The sequence below is a fragment of the Syngnathus typhle genome, linkage group LG4 (assembly GCF_033458585.1).
Source record: "Syngnathus typhle isolate RoL2023-S1 ecotype Sweden linkage group LG4, RoL_Styp_1.0, whole genome shotgun sequence".
NCBI lineage: Eukaryota > Metazoa > Chordata > Actinopteri > Syngnathiformes > Syngnathidae > Syngnathus > Syngnathus typhle.
Genome location: NC_083741.1, coordinates 11,333,195 through 11,356,048, shown reverse-complemented (window position 1 = coordinate 11,356,048; position 22,854 = coordinate 11,333,195). Strand labels below are relative to the sequence as shown.

At 39.3% G+C, this 22,854-nt stretch overlaps 1 protein-coding gene across 2 annotated transcripts in view; it reads left to right on the top strand.

Moving 5' to 3' along the window:
- The first annotated feature begins 2,652 nt into the window (after positions 1 to 2,652).
- luzp2 (leucine zipper protein 2) overlaps positions 2,653 to 22,854 on the top strand; it is an 87,547-nt gene continuing 67,345 nt past the window's right edge. For both annotated transcript variants that reach the window (XM_061276108.1, XM_061276109.1), the window contains exon 1: positions 2,653 to 2,787. In XM_061276108.1, coding sequence (XP_061132092.1) covers positions 2,726 to 2,787 — 62 coding nt within the window. In that variant the 5' untranslated portion in view covers positions 2,653 to 2,725. The remainder of the gene's footprint in view (positions 2,788 to 22,854) is intronic.

The following is a 22,854-nucleotide window of genomic DNA, read 5'->3' as shown; positions in this document are numbered from 1 at the left end:
AACTTGGAGCTTGCCCTGCGGTTGGCTGGTAAACGGTTCAGCTTGTACTGCACCTCACACCCACAGTTACCTGGAATAGGCTCCAGCATACCCACAAGCCTTGTGAGGATAAGCGGATTACAGAGAATGGATGGATCGATAGTTGTAGTTTATCTCACTACATTTCCCAAATCCAGCGGTGTCTTGAGATACGAGTTTAATTTGTTCCTTGACTATGCTCATAACTCAGGTTTGAATCCAGTTTCCAAAAAGAGTTTCCTCGTGTTTATCCTTGATACTCGGAATTTGTCTCAATTTTTAAAAACATGCATGTTAGTTTAAGTCAACACATTAATTTGCCCGTAGGGGTAAATATGACTTTCTATTCGTGTGTTGACTTGTCTTCAATGCACCCATGACCCTGAACAGGAGAAGCAGAAGAAACTAAAAAGTTAGAAGTGTTTGTCCAAGCAAATTTATAGAATACATAATAGATACTGATGGTAATGCCTGAGAAAAATATGACACAGTCATGAAATGAATTCAAATGAAGTCGTGTACAAAATATACAAACCAATTGATGCGACACGCCGGCTTAGCTTTGGGGATTTGACTAAATGTAATCACACTTGATATCAGCAATTCATACTCATCCCCAATAATTATTCTTTACGATACTCATGAGGTTGGCTTAGCTAGCACATTGGCAACTGCAAGAGTGCATTTTACGCAATATATTATTGAGGAGATTCGGGCGGTCTGTTAAGAACCTTCTCCACTGTAATCTGAGGCCCACTGTGGTCCGGCCTACTCATTATAGCCGGTCACCATGGGTTTCCATGCATGAACTTCTAATTAAACCAGATAAATTGGTGGAAATCTTTCATTATGAACAGTAGCCTCCTACGAGGGCACAACAGACTGGAAATTCTATTAAATCTCTAATGGAAATGATTTATCATGCCCATGGTGTACGGTCTGTGACTTTCACCTTTTGTATGGGCTGTTTCATATTCTGCATGTATTTCATGGTTTTTGGTCCTGCTTGCTTGAATCAACTCTCACCATGTTGTGTTTTTGTCCAGGCCAATTTTCATGAATGCAATATTTAATTTGAAATACACTCCAGAGGCAATTGAGGTTAGAGGTTGGGTAGAATACTCTCTACACATTTGGTCAAAGCTGTTTTGTTTTGGAAAGAAAATATTCCTCACTAAGGCTTTCACTATGACCAGTGATGGGAGGCCCCAATTGATTAATTGGCTGGCCGATTATTTCCTCTAAAACATTAGCCAAAATTATCAACATATTTGCCCATTATTTTTACCTTTACGCATTTTATAGCAGTTGTACACAAGTAACTCTGGTAATATGTACCGTATTTTTCGGACTGTAAGCCGCTACTTTTTGCACAAGCTCTGAATCCAGTGTGGCTTCTCATTAGATTTTTCATGATTTTTATGATATTGTATGATTTGTGTGCATATTTTCTTAAATATGAAAATCAAATATTAACACACCTGCGCCTTATAGTCCAGTCCACCTGCGCGTTACTGACCATGTGTTGTTTACCGCCCGTCCTGAGCACCTGTCCGTTACTGATCACGTCTTACCTGTCCTGACCGCCCGCTCGTCTCCGCTACGCTCTGCCCTGCTGCATGCTTGCTCTGCTGTCTTTCCCACCAGCCACAAAATCCATATTGGTCAGGTACAAATATGAACTTTTGACAAAAGTTAGGTACACCAATTAATTAGATATCCAAAAGACTGTGATGTTTGCCTCTTGTGTCAATCTAAAATGGAAAAGGAATAAAACTATGACATCGTCTAATGTGAATCACATTAATACAGTTTGTCAAGACAGATGCTGTGATTTAAAACCAAATGTCATTCAAGGTATTTTATAGTATGAAAAATTCTCTTTTACACGCCGAAATATTTGTGGACGAGGTTTTATTGACTTGTTACAAGTTCAGCTTTTTAACTAGAATCAATTTGTTTTGCAGAAAAGGAAACATTTGTAAATACTATTTCAAGAGTTTTAAGATGGAATGATTGAGCTTTGGCAGAGATCTGCTCTCTGAGTGCTCTTGTTTTAATTACTTGGACTTTTTATTACTTTGGCATGCAGGGTAGCATCACTTTGCTTTGCATCCTCATATTTTCCCTTTTATGAAATGCAAAACCTTGCATTGCCATAGACGATTACATTCCGTTTAAATCTGTTCACATCAGTTCTCAGGACTGTCAATTCAAATGTAGCCAGACTCCGATGGCTACTCTCAGCACTTTCAGTATGCTGCGTTCTACGTCTCACACATTGCAGGTAGTAAACGGACAGTGTGGACTGAATGGGGTACCATAGTACTGGAGGAGCAACTAGCAGCCACACATTGGCAAGGATGCCTCACACCAGTCGCAGAAGCTGCGCGGGTACTGACATCATATATCTCCTCCACATCTTGCTCTCTTGATATCAAGCCACACCCGCTCCTTTTCATCAGCAAGTCGGTCCGTGTCTCTGTGTTATTTAAAACCCAATATCCCCCCCCCCCCCTCGCACAGCCACTGTGTTGCATCTGTCTGCCTCTCCGCATGCGTGAGTGTGTGCGCGAGAGGGTGCGCGTGTGTGTGCGAGGGTGCACTAAAATCCCAAGCAGCCAGTGGGAAGAGAGTGAGGAGAGAGACGCAGGGGAAAGGCTAAAAGCATCTGAGACGGCGGAAAGAACGGGAGTGTGATTCAGCTATGAAATCCATCCAGGCTTTTTGCATGCTGCTTCTCTGTCCAGCTTTGAGTCTCAACACCAGGTAGGCACTGGATGATGTTTTTATTCAACCAGCTACAGACACTCTGAAACAAACCAAAGGAGGGATGTACAACATTAGATTAGTAATCTAAGCCTCTGTCCTGCCCTCTTCAATACAAGATTTTAAACATTGTCCTGGCAAGGACTCACTGTGATTGTACAGTATTTGGCATGTTGATTCAAGAAACTCAAGGACTTAAGCGAGGGAAAAAAAGAGATCATCTGAGCTATTATCTTCCTCAGTTCTTGGTCGGCACGGAGACAGTTGTCCCATTGTGTGTGCAATTCTCTGTATGCCTGCCGGGGTAGTGGTGGGGGTGATCACGGTGCTTTTTGGGACTTTTGCTGCATGCTGGTTTAAGAGCGAGCAAGTTGAAATCAGGTGAAAAGAAAGGTTGAATCCACCGTGCTGCAAAGTGTATGTGTTGCGTGTGTGTACGCCTGTGTGTGTGTGTTTGATGTGATGTCTTTGCATTTAGAAGGAAGACCGGTCATAAGAAAGAAGAATGACTAAGAGAGATGTAGGATTTGCAGAGTTCTCACGATACATGAAATCCTTGAAATCATCATTTCAGCGCCTGTACTGTCTTAACAAGAGTCGTGAGGGGAAATTCAAGGCTTTGATGATACCCTGGAGACTCGGATACAGAAAGACATGCATTATGTTTACGTAAAAATATTCAATAATAAAACTTGCCATTCCTGCTCCCGAGTGACTAAAATGGCTTAATTCTGTTTTCATATTTTCTTTGGGAATAATGTAAATGACAGAAATAGTTTTTTTTTTTAAGAGAGATATTAATAATATGCTAAACTATCTTGACCCTTTAGCAAATCCTAATATCCATTTCCAACATTAACATCACAGAGATGAACTAATGATGTATGGCTTCCATTACTCCAAGCTGTATATAAACAAATGTATCCTCTTATTGCTTGTAATAAGTCTACTTCTAATGTAATGGTAATGTTTACCCTAGGTAAATAGGATTGCTTGCAACACATGACACATCTTTGTAATGCTGTTAATATGATCTTGTTGGAAACAATTGGTTATTTCTAATTTAATGATATCTTTCGTTCACTATTATTTCATTCAGGTGTATTTTTGAGGATATTCATAGCTTATTTTTAGAAAATATACTTGAGTCTTTGGGTGTGAATAGGAGTAAGCAGACATTGCAAGCTACCTCTTTAAATATATTCAAACTTATCTTCTACTTTGACAACATAGAATGAGCATATACATATAGACCATGGTGAGAAAGAAACAACAAAAAACTCAAAAATGAAGTTTCAAGATGAAGGTTATTAGTACAGTAATACATAGATGGCAGTCATGAAAAAATAAAAGTTCATCGACAAATTGTGACTCTATCTGAACAAGTTTTTTAGGATGTAATGACAGAGCCTTAAGTCGTTTGTGAATTAGACGCGTGTTTTGGCGTAGTGTATGTAACCACGCGGCCATGAACGAGCATTTGTCTATGTGCCATGTGTTTGAATAGCTTCTTTGTGACATGTATTGAAGCTAACTATTGTATCTAGAAGAAAAGCCCCAAGGAGTACTTGGTGTCATTTATTACTGTTGTGGTTTTATCAGACAAATATTGACCACTGAACTGCTGTATAGTTCATTCAAAACACGTTCATTTTCATTATGCTCTATTATCGGCACCCTGCTGCTATTGGTGACAGTTTATGTTCACACAGTCTAATATGTTAATTAGTTCTTAGAAGCGTAAATGAATTAACTGCAGATTTTCACGATGTGACACAATTGCAATTGATCACAAACTGTATTTTTTTTTATATTGTTCACATCCAACCAAAACATATTAAAGTGGGATTTCATTTTCGTCGGATGCCACTGATATTCTGCTCCACTGCGGCACAGTACTGTAACATCGAACATTACTGAATGTAAGGCGGACAAGAGCAAAATAAATTGTGACCTGTGCTGCCGAGGCTAGGTAGAATCTGCCTCGCTTTGTTAGACTCACAATCATCACATCAGTGGTCTGTGAGTGAATCCCTTATGTATGTTGAGTGCAACGTCCAACAAGGTATGTCTGCCCTGCCCTGGCTTTGTATTATGAATGCATTAATTCTCTGGATTGCACAGTATTCTAAAATGATGTCCATAGTAGTTATCCGAATCAAAATAGCATGGATGGTAATGAAAAATGTATACCTGCCAGCTTTTCAAATGGGTGTGACTTTAATGAATTGAGTGGGAAACTCCAGCCGCAGAATGATAGTGCAAGGTGTGTGCCGTTGCAGAAATCAATTAGTACTTAAGCAGGACACTAGGCTGCATTGACACCAGCCCTGTGAGATATGACTGTCTATCTCAAGGTCAGGGTTGTGCTGTGAAGAAAGAACTTCTGTATATATTAGACTATTTTTTTTTTCAAACTGCACAGATCAAACAGTCACACCTTTTTACACTTTCAAGAATCATCTTTCAGGGTTTCTCTTAAAACATTTTGACACACTTCCTTGACATGATCTTTGACTTCTCTTGCATCAGCAGGCTCCTCTAAGAAGAAGCTGCTCTTTGCTGGCACTCCACAAAATCCAAAATGTTAGATTGTTTTACATGTCACATGGAAGGGCAAGTGAGAGTCTCGGATTTCTGATTGAGTACATACATCAAACTGTTATTTCAAGTGGTCTTTTTTTACATCAAATAAAACTCGTGGAGTGCCAACCACTTGAACAAGATGTTTAACAAGAAAATGATTGGTCTCTCTGACTGACTTTCACATCCAATTTACTCAAAGAAAATGATGTGCTAAAACGAATTCACATCCATCCATCCATTGTCAGAACCGCTTCCCCTCGCAAGGGTCGCAGACACGCTATCCCAGCTGACTTTGGGGAGTAGGCGGGGGACACCCTGAACTGGTCGCCAGCCAATCGCAGGGCACACATAGACAAACAACCACCCGCCCTCCAATAACACCTACGGACGATTTGATGTTCTTGTGGATGGAGCAGTTCAGAAGATGGATGGATGGATGGATGGATGGATGGATGGATGGATGGATGGATGGATGGATGGATGGATGGATGGATGGATGGATGGATGATTGATTGATTGACATACTATATAGGCAGAAGTCAGGACACACCACGTTGCTTTTTGCTATTATGAATTTCAAATGTATGTTAGTCTTTGTAAGAATAATGAATTTATCGATCTGTAGCAATAAATGTCTGTATGAAACTGAGGATGTAGTGGAGATGTAGTGCAACAACATGCAAGCCACATCATTTTTAAACATTAATAGCTAATCGACATCTTGTTTCATTTTGTACTTTTAAAAAAGATGGTTGTTAAAGTAACATTGTTGTAAAACATGCAAATCTGTCAAAATTGGTCCTTGCTTTAATTGACTATAGTTGAGCTCAATTCAGACCGAAGCACTGACCAAAGAAAAATAACAATGTACAGCACATCTTCATATGCAATGAGTTACTGCAACATTTTCACAAAGGTGTTTGGTGAGTGAAGGTAAATAGCCTTGCACCCTTAAGCATTATTGGACCTTTGTGTGATGGACTGCTTGGCACATATCTCACCCTGAGCTCACAGAAGTTTTGCTCATTTGACAGAGGCTAAGCTGGGACGCACATTTTTGGAATAAATACACACTTACTAAAACCAATATCATACGCATTTTTTACTATAAAGACACTGGAAACTTGGAATGTCTAAACATGCCTCTTTCAAAAAAAAAACAAAGGTCAAAGTTACTTGGTTACTCATCTTAATATTTATAGCACTATTTATTCCACCAAGGGTTCCGAAAAGGAGCAAACAAAAATGCCCTTTTTTACCTTTTCAGTGTTCTATGTTCCGGGTTTCCTGTGCGCAGTTTGCATGTTCTTCCCGTGCCTGCATGGGTTTCCTCCAGGTCCCCCGGTTTCCTCATGTATGGTGGACTCCAAATTGCTCTTTGGTGTGACTGTGAATGGTCGTTTGTCTGTGTGTGCCCTGTCAGTGGCTGGCAACCAGTTCAGGGTGTCTCCTGCCTACTGACCAAAGTCAGCTGGGATAGGCTCCTGCACCCCCGCAACCCTCATGAGGAAAAGCAGTACATAAAATGGATGGATTATTATTATTATTATTATTTCAACCTTGATATCGTGGGTCACAAATCTCACTTGATCTTGTTTTTGCTCTTTCCTTAAATCAAGCATTCTCCATAAGGTAAAAGGTTATCAGTGACAGTTAATTGAATCTTGGTCAGACCATTCATTAAGTTGTTGTTCGTAGAGGTGAAATTTCCAAAGGTCACTGACGGAAGCAAAAGTGTATAAACACCTCAAGATCAAATGTTATGTAATTCCTGAGGCTTTATTGAGGGACTATCATGTGAAGTTATTTATAAAAAAGTTTTTTTTCTGCACACAATCAACAAAATGACACGTCTGAGTTGATGGTTGTGGCCTTTTTGTTTTGTTGTGTCATCACGACATAAATGTAATTGAGCTTTCCTGTCTGCTCTTCTTCTACCTTGTAAGAGGCAAACCTTGACATTGGACACCCTTGTATTCATGGGCAATTTTCTCGATTCATGTTTGGAGATGGCTACGTCTAAGCTGAAATAGCAGTGTAAATGAAAAAAAATCGAATCGTTGCATGGGCCCAATGGGAGCAATGTGATTGGCTCTGACAGTCTCAAGACTCCGTCTAATGAGGCACTTAAAATTACCAGATAGCATGCAGGTTTTCTACCCAACGAAGGCTCAGTTGTTTCCATCTCATAACATGGAAATATTTTAATACTTCTTTTTCACTTTTTAATGATCAATTGTTGTTTTTTAAAGAGAGATTTGATTCTAGTTAGATGCTTTGCCATACTTCTCACATCTTAAACTGTAATTTACGTAGAGTACTGCAAAATAAGTCTATTTGGGCCTATTCTGAAGACAAAAAAAATAACTAATAAAGACATAAAACAATAAGAATGAGAAAAGAGTAATGTATTCAGAGTGATTTTTCAAAATTGGAGTGACATTTACTTAAAGAAAAAGAAAAGCCATAAATTGAAAACAACTTTTACAAAGGTAGCTTCTGAGTAAATGTTACTCGCCAAATGGCCTGAACATTGTTATTTGGTTCCGATTAACACCAATTCTAAAATCTGGACTGACACATAAGCTACTTTCTTGCGTAGCATAGGAAGCAGAAAATGAAAGAGCCTTTCACACACATTGTCCAATACAATTCATCATTTGGTAAGAGGGAAAAGGTCCTTTCTAAAACCACGGGTTGCCCATCCTCCAGCAAAGTTGCCATCTGCCCTGCCATTCTCAAATGGTTACTACAAAATAAATATACAAGCTATTTTGAAAAGGAAAAATCAACATATATGCGTTTTTTTCATTTAACCATTTCCGTTTTATCCCACACACAATGTTCCTGTTTATTGTGCTTTTTCCTCCCTACAGTTTTTTAAAGCCCATCTAAGGAACTTTGATGTGGATCTTTATTGCAGCTTCAACCGGCGCTTGATTGCACTGCTTTGATGCTGTCACTACACATAGTGTTGCGCTGTCAAAATTGCTGTTGTAATTGGCAGAGACTTAATTGCTCTGTCCTTCTAAACACTGATGCTTGTGTTCTCAGAAATGAGTCATTACTGGAGGGCCTGGCTCTTTGTTTTACACTGTAGTGCAAGGCGTATAACTACAATAAACAAAAGCTAGCACCATCCCTTGTCATAATGGCAGCAAATATGAACTGACTTGGTTGTTTTCTGCGTACTGTTGCACTGCGGCTTGGGGTCAATTTGTTTTGAAGCTAAAGCAGCACGCTTGAGTGGTGTTTGGATCTTGTCACATCTGATCAATTGGTATAAATGTGACGCTCAGGGCCTTTCAAAGGTTCTTCAGTGTGGATGCTGGTCATGGCATAAGATTTGAGGCAGTGTCATCATATTGCACGCTTTATATGATTCCTCAGCATCTGACACAGACATCCACTGATCATTCAATACAGCTCAACCAGGAGCTCATTTTTTATTTTTAGCATTCATTTTAGCGATCAGCCCTGCAGCCCCAAGATAAGTACCATCTAATTGGTTTACATATCCGTAAGTGCATGTGACCTTGATAACATTTCAAATTCAAGGTAGTAATGAAATTATGAACAGGGATGTTCATTTTCTACTCACAATCAGGGGCAATTTGGAGTTCTCAAATGGCCTATCAAGTATGTTTTTGGGATGTGGGTATCACTGCACTACACAGTGTTGAAATATCCATCACACTGATAGCATACAATATTTCCTTGTATTCTCTTTTTCCCTCGCCTTCCAGCATTCTCACCTTTTCATCAAGTGAACAGTTTGAACAGACAGTTTTTTTCACTCGCAGCATGTTCGACATTCATTGCTGCTCAGGGTTCATGTTCTCTTCTATTGAAGGTCTGCTCTGTAACATTGTACATAGTTCAAGTCTCAAGGCTGTAAATATCAGATTTTTTCGCAATTTTCATCTTTTGAGATTTGGCTTCCACTCATGATGTTGCCATTGGCTGTGTACATTCACCAGTTTTGTTCTTTTCTACCATCTCTAAACCCACAATTGGCTGACTATCGACGGAACCTAGCTCAGCCGAATTTTCTACAAACCGACTGAGAACCCAGAAGATGAAAATATTTTTTTGGCATGCACAAAAAAGGCTTATAAATTATACAGGTATACACAAAACGCTATGATCATGGAAGACAATGCTAGACCTCTGTGGTTCATCCCTTTCATTATTTATTTTGCTAAAGCATTTGCCTCTTCCATGCTTCTTCACACTGCTGTTGTATTCATTTTTCCAATTATCTACTTTAATACTGAGTTGATGTATATCTTCGTTATTTCAAAGACAGAAATCCCCAGATGAGTGCCACACAGTTAGCTCTACCACAAATCTGAATTGAAATGAATGTCAACTGAGAGTAATTATTCCACACTTGCTAAATTATTGCATGCTTTCATCACTTTAGAATGACCAGCTAAGGTAAAGCAAACTATTGTGTTGAGACTAGGCATGAGAAACTTTGTTCTGCATTCAACAACTTGTCAGGAACATATTTCAAATCTCTGATACATCTTTTTTGTTGGGTGATGGCTGTTATGTTAATTAGAGAAATCATTCAATGCATTGCACTAAATTAAGCAAACTGAGAAACTGAGGTTTAATGTTTGTTGAGAGCAGCAATTAAATGACTGCCTGAGTCTAGGAAGGTAAGTCAACAAAAAGAGAGTTGGTCACCTGTTTAATTAACACTTTGTTCCACACATAAACCAGATACTGCCGGTGAGGTAGGTGACACAAAGGTAATAAGAATACAATCAATATTTAGACAAAGCCTATCAAGTTTAAGAATGTTTTTTTAGAAAATAATCAAACCAAACTGGGCCCATTTTTGTTTGGTAAACAGAGATGTGCAGCCTTGCTCTCTTGTTCAATTTTTCAGAAAGCAAAGTATAGCTTTTATATTATGAAGGCTATGTAAACATGAATCCTTTATCAGTCGCGAACACATCTCTTCAAAAGTGTCTGGTGGTTTTCCGTTATTTTTTATCATGTAATTTCCTGAGCATAGTCTGGTGTCAAGATCCATTTTCGATGACAACCCCAAGTCCCAGATGTCCCTTATCATCCTGTTCATTCAGTGTTTTACCAAGTCACCTGGTGGATGTGTCCCTTACTACAGCATGTACAAGGAGAACAATTTTCATTGGGTCCTTTGCATTTAGAACAACAAAGCGCTTTACTGCTAAAATGTTTTGGTTGTAATTATTAGCATTCAGTGCCACTTCTGAACTGATAATTATCTCAAGGACTTTACTCAAAGGAGCAAATATATAGTACACTGCTTAGAGGCACTTATAGAATGAATGGCAACACTCAGGGGGAAATTTGTTTTCATTGGACATTTATTGCATCACATTTTGAACATGCTACCGTTTTTATAGATTGGCGAATCTCCAACATATAAAATAAGACCGTAAAAGTACCATTCCAGGGAGATTATACTGACCTGGAGATAGTGCTCTGGGAATAATGCTTCTGGGATTAAGGCTGTTTTGTCACTTGCCAATCAATCTCTAGTGCCGTGTGGCACCAAATGGAAACCCACTCAAGCAGTTCACCTTCTTGCTCATTGCATCTCTCTCATCAATCTCTGTGTCTTCAGCTTTTAATTCTGTATTCCAGCAATGACTAGAGTACCAAGATAAAACTGTATAACATACAGAATGCAACCCTGCTTTGTTTGGGTGTGCATGTACCGTATGTGCAATGAACCTCAATGTTGGATTCAAAAGGGATCACTCGAGAGTGTTATGTTATCAAAGTTCACCGTTCTGGTTTGCCTGTCTGTCAGATGTCTTGCTTGGCTGAGTTCCACACAGTGATGGTGTTGATAAAATGACAGGAAAGGAGCAGTCTACAGTGGATATTAGGTAATATGGCCCCAAAACATTGTTTCCCCGCAAATGCTTGTGCACCTACCCCAAACACACTGAAAATAAGAACAAGAAAGCAGTAGAAAAACAAGCACTATAAATGATATATGAAACAATTTTCAGTTGCACAAAGCTTCGAGGGTCACATGCGTGCTAGTCATCATACAGTCTGAGGTCTTATGCACATGAGATATTCTCTCACCAAGGGTGAAATTACATCCCGACTGCAAATTATACAAACAATTAAACTTCGAGATGCTCCTTGGCTACCTCTCGATCTACTAACAGTGTGGAGAGCTTGTATGTCTGTCATGTTTTTTTTGTGCTTCTAGAGCTTGGATTCAACCTGCTTACAGTCCTTTTGTTGAAGATTGTTTGCATTTGGGTAGTAGGGCTGCCACCAGGGAAGTATTTCACCACTCCAATGCTGCAAATGTTAGTCAGTCATGGGCCCTTGGACTTGTCATCAATTTTCTTGCAATTACAGTGCCACTGCTAGGAAGCATTCAAATATTTCTCCAATTTGTCCTTACACTGAATTGGAGGACGCCTGGGGAGTTTTTGTTAAAAATACCAATATATTACTGACTCACATCAAACATCTCCATCTTATCACAAGTGTTAAGTGACAGAAAACATCCCTGGTTGTATATTTTTTCAAATTAGCATTTGACGACAAAAGTCTGGATTAACGCTGATTTAATGAGCGTTAAGAAATTCCCTGGAGGATGAATTTGGGGTTTGGGGATTACTGACTTCCAGAATATTGTTAAAACGGAGCATTTTTGCTCTAAATCTATTAAAAAGGAAGACAGGAACAGATCTATTGTACCGATGCAAATAAACATGACTGCTGAGTCCAAAATGGAAAGAATCTTGGGAGTCGTCATAATAATTGCATGCAAAACTGGGGGAAACAATTTAAGAAGACAGTCTTTCCCAATTCAGTGAATCTTGTGACCACTGAGCAGAAAACACATTTTCAGGGTAACAAACTTTTTTTCGCCATCACTTATATTTTCGTATTGATGTTCATGTTTGATACTTTGCTTTTGAGGAATCCAATTCGAACAGCAATTCAATATTTGAATGCTCACTGAAACTTTTTTAGAAAAACAAGCCATGCATTCTGTGCATTTTCTTGGTAATAAGACACATTGACACGTAAATTCTATTTAGCGCGTGTGTTTTATTCATTATTTACTTAGTAGCCGACACATATTTTGAATATATCGAACTACATTCACTCTGATGAAGGCGGAAGATTCCGCCGAAACATGTCAGGTAAATGAACCTAAAACAAATTTGTTTGATATAGAAGAACCAGAGAAGTAATTGAAAAAGAAAAAACAAGATGAACCTAGTACAACTACATTCAAGATGATCGAAAAGTAACTAAAAACAAAAGTCCAGTGCGGATATTTGTACAGGCAGTGAACAGAAACAGAAACTATTAACTCAGCATCAGCAGTGTCCTGGTGGGTCCATGACCATTATAAAGTAGACCATGAAGGTAACTGACCTGATGTTATCTTGTCACAAGTCAATGTACCATCAGAGTGTTTACATATTTGTTTTCAAGGCAGTTTTACTACTACAAATCAGTTAACACTGCGAAAACATGGAAATCCGGACTCGGACGGGATGTCGGAAAATAAATTCTATGTCTTCATTTAAAATATATTCACTGACAAAATAAATTAAACAGGGCTGCACGGTAGGGCACTGCTTAGCTGTCCGCCTCAGAGTTCAGAGGGTGTGTGTTCGATTCCACCTCTGGCCCTTTCTGTGTGTGGAATTTACATATTGTCCCCATGCCTGCGTTGGTTACTATCCCCAGGCACTCCAGTTTCCTCCCACATCACAAGAATATGCATGGTAGGCTGAGTGAGCAGTCCAAATTGCCCGTAGGTGTGAGTGCGGATGGTTATTCGTCTCTGTGTGCCCTGAGATTGGCTGACAACCGGTTCAGGGTGTTCAGGGTGCCCCCCACCTACTGCTGGGATAGGCTCCAGGATGCCTGCGACCCCTGTGGGGACAAGCGGTACAGAAAATGGATGGATGGATTAAATTAAACGTAGTGGAACTTTAACAATGAGTCATACAGTGTTGGTTTGCTCTTTCTTTTCTTCTTTGTTGTAGTTCACTTTAATTTAGAATAGAGAGTAACAAAGGTCATGGTATGTGCTTTATTCTAAGTGAAATTCAGAATTGAGAATGGACTTGTTTAAAAAAACATGAATGATCCTCTTTGTGCATTCGCTTTCGTCTCTCCCTCACCTTTTCCATTCCACACAAAAGGTCTGTAGAGTCGCCCGCTCTGGGGATTGACCAAAAATGATCAGAATCCTTTCTCACTGTTTTTCCCCTTAATGCTACCAGATCCTCACATTGAGGAACCTCCTTCAAAACCCAAACTGTACTCAGATGTAGGTTTTTTTTTGGTTATTGAAAATCCATCCATCCATCATTCTGGTTTCAACTATTGCATATTATTTTTTTAACCACTGAAATAAATCCCAACAGTGAACATTCTGCAGCGACAAATCCAATCATTTTGTGGTTCTCTAGCTCCAACTTTACATCCCATGAGTCTGTCAAAGCTTAGGTAATATGTTACACAACTAATTTATCCAACACCTCCAAGCTTGAGTTAACAACAGGTTCTTCCGAATATAGCACTCGGCTGTGTAATGAGCAGAATCCTTTTACTTAAATGGATAGGACTAATAATGCATAATGACTTTCAACCTAACCGCATTACCAGTGATTTTATTCTCTTGAAAATGTGTTGAATTCCTTTTCCATAGAAATACCCTTTATATACAAGCTTTTAAGCAAGTTGATCCCTCTGTTGCCAATGTGTGTTATTGGAATGGAGATGGAATATTAATATACTAGGTAGGATCTTGGTGCAAAGAAGGAGACTGCGGCATCTCACTGTATAGCTGAATTAATGTCCCAGACAAACAAGTTAACACAGCCAGGAATGACTCAGGATTGGCGAACACAATTAATTTGAAGACTGAATTGAAAAGTCACATTGGAATGAAAGAGTAACTGAATAGGCAACCAAGACAAATAAATCTAGTCTAGTAAAGTCATCGTTAAATTCCAAGTTATGACCCACTGACAATATTTGTGACTTGGCTGTGAGTTTTCATGCTATCAAGCTTCCACCAGTGGACAATATTTGGAAAGATCTATAAAATGCGAGGGCAGTCATGTAAAACTAAACGATCAGTCGACTGCCAAATTGTAACCTAGTTCTAATTTCAGATTATTTTTCTTTTACATTTTTGGCGCATTTTCATCTACAGCTCCAGAAATACAGGCTTCTTAAATTCATTACGTCTAAAGCATTCAGCTACAAAAAGTAAAAAAAAAAGTCCTTTGAACATAAAACAAAATGTGAAGTCAAAACAAATAAATCAATTCAGACGAAGTGTTTGAGCTGCTTTTTGAAGTCCTAAATTACTGTTGTTTTAGTCACAGCAATTTTTATTTTACATAACCAATTTAAGGTACATAATGTGAAATTCATTCTTGACACATCTTCCTACTAATCGTGGTCACACATACCATTCGCCATGTTCGGTTCCAACAAAAATGTGTGAAATAATTGCTTCTTTGGTTTATTTATACATGTGATTTGTAGTGTCAATCATCCATCTGTCCGTCCATCCATCCATCCATCCATTTTCTCTACCGCTTGTCCCCACGAGGGTCGTGGGCGTGCTGGAGCCTATCCCAGCAGTCATCGGGCAGTAGGCGGGAGACACCCTGAACCGGCAGCCAGCCAATCGCAGGGCACACAGAGTTGAACAAACATCCACACTCGCACTCACACCTATGGGCAATTTAGAGTGCTCAATTAGCCTATGGTGCATATTTTTGTGATGTGGGAGGAAACCGGAGTGCCTGGAGAAAAATCAACATGGGGACAATATGCAAATTCCACACACACACAGGAAAGGCCAGAGGAGGAGTCGAACCTACACCCTCTGAACTGTGAGGCTGACCTGCTAACCAGTGCGCAACTGTGCCGCCTAGTGTCAATCATGTTAGAAAAATAATTTAACTCACAGATCTTTCAGTACTGTTACCGCTGTAATGCATGTACTGAGGTCTGCTTGGTATAGCTGTGTGTCGGCGTTCCGTCAAGTATTGGTCGTCCACATTGCGTTATATGGCAGCGTGTGTGTTTGCAATGGCAAGAGAACACTGTAGAATTAATGAAAGGTGGTCTGGATCAAATGGTTTCCACTCTTGGAAGTGTTTTGTGTTTTCATTTTTAGTTCATTTTAATTTGATTTAACTTTGGGTCGAATACATAGGCAAAGCGATATAATTAATTTGAAGCAAATTAATTGTGTTTAGAATGAATGCTCCACTACAAACAATAGCTATTGGATTAGTAGTCATTTAACAAGGATAAAAAGATTTATTTGGTACGTTCAAACAAAGCAGACTTCCTGAAATAAATGGTTGAGAAGGGGTGGATGAAAGAACACAATGGTGAGAAAACGGTAATCCGTCATAATTTCCACCTTCACAAATGGTTAAAAAGATACCATTGTCAGATTATTTAATAAAAACAAATTGTGTTACTAGAGGGCCCAAGTACATAATAATATAGAGAACATATTTCACAGGAATGTCCCCAAAATCTATGATGTTTCAGAAAAAAACTCATTCCTTTGTGAGCATTTAAACCTTAATGCAACTAAACCAAGACGAAAAGTTTAAATAAGTAAAAGAAGTCTATAAAACTGTCTAAAAATGACATGCAGACTTATTGTCACTCAACACTCAACATAGGATGTACTTCTCCCTGAGGCACCTGAGCCAGTATTATCTCTCAGATGCCATGTTGCTACACTCTCATTTCCTGGCACATTTCCACTAATTGGCATTTCCCATTACAGAGATGGAATCTCTGACAGTTGTCTTGCTCCCATGACAATAACAGTAGACTTGCAGGCAAGTACCTGTTGTGTAAACATATCATAGGTGGATTTATTTCGGTATCAACTCTGCAATTTGACTTTTAAAATGATCAACTACCCATGTGGAGAATATGACTTAGAAAAAATAGTTTTTGTTACTTACCCATCGATATAACGTTATATTTATCACATGTTTAGTTCTTAAGGAACTAATTAATTTCAACTGTTTACTATTTTACACAGCAATTCAATGGACTCCATGCATGCACCTCTTCATCACCTGTGATACCTCGACACGCTAACACCTATCACAGTTGTGATAATACCTTTTTTCCTTCTCTTTTAATTTTCTCTTTAATATGTTATAACTTGTATCGTATAACGATGACAGGGTCGATGATGTATTATCTTTCTAGTTGATCCAGTTATCCAAGTATCCACAAAACGATCAAAGCATCCACATCTGATTTATTGAGCCATTCACAATTTCACGGAACATAGTAGTGTGTGTACTAAGACTTGTACAGCATCATCTTTGAGACACTCTATTCTCACACACAAAATTCCACTTTGTTATGTAGCGCGCAAAAACCACCACTGCTGTAACAAAGGGCTGAAAATGCATAAATCCAAAAAACGGTTCCGTCATTGCTTCCATCAGTCTGTCGATCGTCATTCACCTGGATCAGTAATTCCCAAATCCTGAATAGTGTTCCAAATAAGCAATGAGCAGAAATTGTGAGCAGAAAGTAAAGAATGCTATGTTTTGCTAAAATAATAATAAAATAAAAATATCTAAGTTAAAGCGAGAGGTCATAATAGCTGAGCTTAGGGCCCTAACTTGACTTTATGACACGTAATGTATTAAAATGCTACTAACGTTTGATCCAAATGGGCAGGAGCCAGACGTCTCTCTCTTCTCACTACACATTATTGAGGTTACCAATTAATTTGTCCACATTACCTACATGGAACTGTTTAATTCAATTTACTTTTCTATGACTCATTGAACATTCGATCAGCTTTGCTGGGATGTCCAGCCTCATTGCCTTCTGTAGATCCAAACAACTGCTCTGTGTGGCTGTTTACCTGCTGCAAAAAAAAACTTTCAAAGCCAGAATATGAGCAATAAGCTTCTATAATCATGTAAAAACCCAAATATGCTCAAAATTGCATTAATAATACAAATACAACCCCTGGGTTATTCCTTCTTTTTACCTGACTCTTTAGTCATATAAACACATATTGGAAGACCTCCATTGAAAGAAACATTCTAGCTGCTCATGCGACTTCCAAGCAATGGTGGTCATTTAAGTGCATGAAGCACTTGTATCTGCTGCGTCTGGCACATAAGCCACCAGAAATACAAATCTTGTCTTCTCATTTCCTTCATCGTAATGCATCACTGTTAAATGTGTTGGAACAAAAAGCCGGATTGAATTCCTACATAATAAGCACCAACAAAGAGTTAGTTGGAGAAGCTATCCCTTCGTCTTTAATGGATGACCCCTCCCCTCTTAGTCCATTAAATAGAGTGAGGATCCACTGTACTTATTATACAACCCCACTTCATCACACATTCGATGAATGAAGCTCTTTTTCTGTTAGATGGCATCCCAGTAGCTTGAAACGGATAATAAGCAGAAACCAGTGCCCTACCTAATATTGACCTTGTAAATGCTCAACGTGTACGGAATTAATGTACACTTACAAATTCAGCACTTTTCAGGAAGCCCCCACAAAAGCAGCAAATTTGGTCAACCATGAACATTTCTGTCAGCCTACCCACATGTGAATGCATGAATATTGTATCCAGTGTAAAGCATCTTTGAATATCCAGAAAAGCGCCGCAATGCTACATTGTTATTATTATTGTTATTATTATCGGACAATAACTGGTTCCGTATTGTATTTTCTTTGCAAAATGCTACATAATTGATGCTATTTTAACCCAAGCTCCTTTTTGGATGAATACTTTGGGGATTTTTAATCAAACAGGGGATTGTGCATCCCTTGTGAGCATCTCATCGTAACAAAGTTTGAGTCCTGAATGATGATGCATTTGAGTCATGAGTATCGTGTAAAGGTACTGCAGTTGCTGGGTTCAATGTGACGAAACTATCATCATTCTTAAAGCATGCTCGCAGTAACACAGTAAGTCTAACAGCCGAAACCTGGGCTGGTAAAGTGAATGGTTCAGATGCTCCCATTGTATCTTTACAGATACATTTTGCTCCACCTCTGCAGGACTTCACTATTTATCTGTGTTACAAGAGGTCTGCAGCAAAGAATGATATCGGATTGCTATAATTAAATCCTCTTTAACACATTAAAACACATTGTATGTGCAGTGGGTGCATTGAAATTCACAGAACAAATCCAACGTGATATGTACTGTATGAGACTATGAAATCCCTTCTAATTGAATTTTTATGAAGGCCCTGTGCCAATGTTTCACAATATTCAGAAAAATAGTACCGCCATTTCATATAATCTGAGACTTAAGTAAAACATGTGAATGTATCTCTTAAGAATGACTCATGCATAAATCTGTCCTCGAGATAAATTTGAGGAAGATTTTAATTTTTTCCCAAAGCACTCTATTCGGTCACATTGTTAATACAAGATAAAGAAACTTTGAGGGAACAAAGAACGGTGTGTGGGGCAAGATATAAAATGCACCATAACAATTTCATACTACTCTCTTTACTTTTTATTAGCAATACCTTGAATGTCGCAAGGCAGCTTCATTTTTGAATTTTGAAATCTACCAACAGCTGACTGAGAGCCAGCAGAAAATGTTAGCAGTCGGTAAATTAATTCCTTGCTTGTTAAGGCAAACCCCACCTTGCTTGAAGAGATGGTATTTCCAGAAAATTGACACAATGTCAATATATTTCACTGAGTGAAAAGCACACACCTCAACCATCTCGACAGTGACAGGCTGAAGGGCCTATCAACTGACCAGATGGTTGGCAGAGTTCCACTGAAAATATCTCAGCATTCAGAAATTGCATTTTTTGTAAAGGTTAATCAAGAAAGTTGTGCTTTAGTATCTCTGATTGTTGCTTTAAATTAAGTTACATTAAATTAAGTTTCACCAAATACTCCTGTGTGAATAATAACAGATTTGGATGCTCAGCAGCAGGCTTCTTGTCTTTACCAGAAATATCCGACAAGACATTCACAAAGCACAGTACCTTTGTGTTCTTTCTGCTGCAGTGATGTGTTACTACGGTTAAACCATGCAACTGTCACATATTATCAGCGTCCGTTGCCCGGTGGCTGATCTCATGTGCTGCAAAGGTTCATTATCACACCTTCTGCTGGTGCTGAGAGCCGCCAAAGCTTGCTGGTCGAGTGAGAATAAAGCAAGTCAATTTCTTGTTTAGTTTATTACCCATGTTTTCCTTTCGATGGCTCAAAGATGATTTCTTTTGTCTTGCCAATGCTGAAGTCCAACGCTGTCTTTTTGGTGTTGATGTGACCTTGTTTGACTTTGATCTCGGCAATTCCAGGGTAGGCTGGTGGATAAATAGTTAATTATCAACGTGATTGTGTCCAATGTGGGCGGCACGGTGGTCGACTGGTTAGCACGTCCGCCTCACAGTACAGAGGTTGTGGATTTGATTGCGGGTCCGACCTTTCTGTGTGTTTCTCCTGCGCTTGCGGGCACACATTCCAAAAACATGCATAGTAGGCCGATTGAGCACTCCAAAATGCCCGAGGGTGTCCATGTACGTGTGGATGGTTGTTCGTCTATGCGTGCTCTGCGATTGGCTGGCAACCGGTTCAGGGTACTCCCCGCCTACTGCCCAGTCAGGTGGTATAAGGTCTAGCATGCCCGTGACCCTTGTTTGAGAAGTGGTTCAGAAGATTGATGGATTGCGTCCAATCTTTTGAGACATCAGGTCTCATTTGTCAATTGTCCATTTCCCTTGACAAATACTTTGAGGCAGTGCCTTTTCATATCCAGCATTGCCATCCTGTTCATCAGTATAGGCGAGAAGCATCTTTCCCTGAGTCTCGTTGCTAATAACCGTCTTGTGCTAATTAGCAGCCCATCCTCACATTACCGTAAGGAGTTAATGAAAGATGTTGAAAAATGGCTTGTGGAAACATGGAAATCGGAGATTGCAGGCCAGTGTGGTGATGCTGCCAGTAAATGGATGGAGGAAGGTAGAGGCACAGTTGCCAACACTGTGTTCTGATGAGTATTTACCTACAGGGGGTGTGCTCATTCTTTCCATGTTGTCTCAGCAAGCACATATGGTCCTCGGACTGTGTGTCTTCCAAGGAATGCCTTCTATTCCATGTATGACAGTAGTAAGAGTTTTCCATCTGGGCTTTTCAAGTGTTTCAATTGCATGTATTTGGTTGTATTGGTTGTTTTTGGAGAAATATTTAAAAACTTTAACATCCATGTCTTTCAAACTGCATACCGTAATTTTCGGACTATATTTTTCTCAAGGAATATGATATGATATTTAATTTAAAAATGCCTTTATTTGGATCAAAAGGCAGAAAATTCACTGGAGTCCATGCATGAGATCAGCTTGTGGAAAGTACATTTCAAAGGAACTGTAAGATCCCCACTTGCGAGTGATGTTAAGTTGGCTCCTGTGAATTGGGCACTTCAGAACAACTGTCACGGTATTGTGCGTCGGTGTGACGGAAATAATTACCAAAATGAATATGCGGCCCTTTTTATGCTGAAGGCATGCACGCCTGTCTATGAAAACAAATCCCTGCTTGAAAGAAGAATCTGTATATTGGTGGATAAGGTGAATAGCATAAACTTCTAGGGCCTGTTGCAAGATGCAAAACATGATTGCATTTTCATCGGAAACGACTTGGGACATTTAAGGAAGCCCTGAGACATTTTCAATATAATCTATAATTATATTGTCATTGTCAAATAGTTTTTACTGTTCTGTTTAGGAGTCCAAACATGAATCTATCAGACCTGAACCTCCAAGTCTTCTTTCGACGGTTGTAAATTATTTTTCTTGGTTGGGTTCTCGCTAAGCTACAGTAAAAAGTCACAGACTCTCAGAAAGTTTCCTGATTATGTTGCCTTTGGCTTCACTTCCTGTCAGCAAATTCTTCAATTCTTAGATGCTTATTGCTCATTGGTTTAAAAAAAAATTGGTGGTAAATATTACCATGAGTTGGTCTTTTTGTTTGGATGTGAATTCTATAAAATTTGTATTTGTAAATTACTATTATTAAATGTGGTGAGGATTAGGAGTTCAGATGATGGATGGATGGATGGATGGATGGATGGATGGATGGATGGATGGATGGATGGATGGATGGATGGATGGATGGATGTTGTAATTGTTATCCCTCAAGGAGAAATTTAATTAACACAAATTTTTGCACATCATATTAGAACCAGCTCACGCACACGTAGGCTTGCATGGAGTGATATCAGAGTGATGGGCATGCAAGTGGTCCTGCCCTCCTGAGGTGACTGTGGGACGGAGCATGGTACCTTGCTCAAGGGCACCTCCACAGTAGTTTCCAGCAATTAGCTCCAATTTACTTGAAAAATTATTACACATTAACCGACCAACTAGTATTTCAAATGATTCATTTTTCAGGTTTGGGGATAAAATCCAAATTCCTGTACGTTCATTTTACTCTAAAGAACCCCTTGATAATAAAGCCTGATTATGTATGTGAGAAATGGGGACAGTTTCCTTCCCTTGCTGTAAACCGTGCAACTTTAAATAGCTCTACTGATTGCGGCTGAAAGCCATGAGATCTATTTGATTAGTTTGGTGCCAATAGTTGGAATTACATTATGACAAAAGTATTCAGAAAGTGACATTGTGAGGATTTGCTTTGTACGCTTGTGGATTGGTTATAGCAATAGTTATAGCGTTCACTCATATTGTATGGGGTATACTGGATAAGTGCCTCACAGTTATGAGTTTGGGGGTTAGAATTTCTGTGTGGAGTTTGCATGTTCTCCCTGGAGTTTATTTTTTTTTCTCCAGACCGTCCATCTGCTCCCTATCACATTCCAAAAACATGCATATTAGGTTGACTGAGGATTCTAACTTGTCAATAGGTGTAAATGCTTTGTCTATGTGTGCCCCACGATTGACTGACCCTTTCTTGGACTTTGGTTTACTTGGGATGTCCGTCCACCAGGCAAATAGTGGCCCACGATTACTGGATTATTGGATAAAGGAAGCTTTCATACACAACCCTTCATTATGGGGGACCAAAGAAACACATGCAATGCCGCTTTTAAGTTAAAGGCAGTTGATTTGGTTCTTAATGAAGGAAATAGAGCTGCTGCATCTACTGTAGAGGTTTCTTCCAGCCACGAGAAAACAATGGGCTATTATTGATGACATCTTGTTGTGTCACCCTTTTCAGTATTTTTGTTCCGGGTCTTGTCTTCTCCGGAGCGTTACGCTCTCAAGACGCGCTTTAGCTTGTCGAGCCGAACCGAATGTTGTTTCGGGGACGCGGAGACACCGTCGGCTAGCCTCGACTCAGCTCGGAAACCTGCTTGGAGTCAGGTGTTTTGTTTGGTTCGTTCGAAACAGAGGGTCTGTAGTTGCCCTAAAACAACCATTGCAGCATGACCGTCAAAGGTGCATTTATTTTATTGGTGTTGT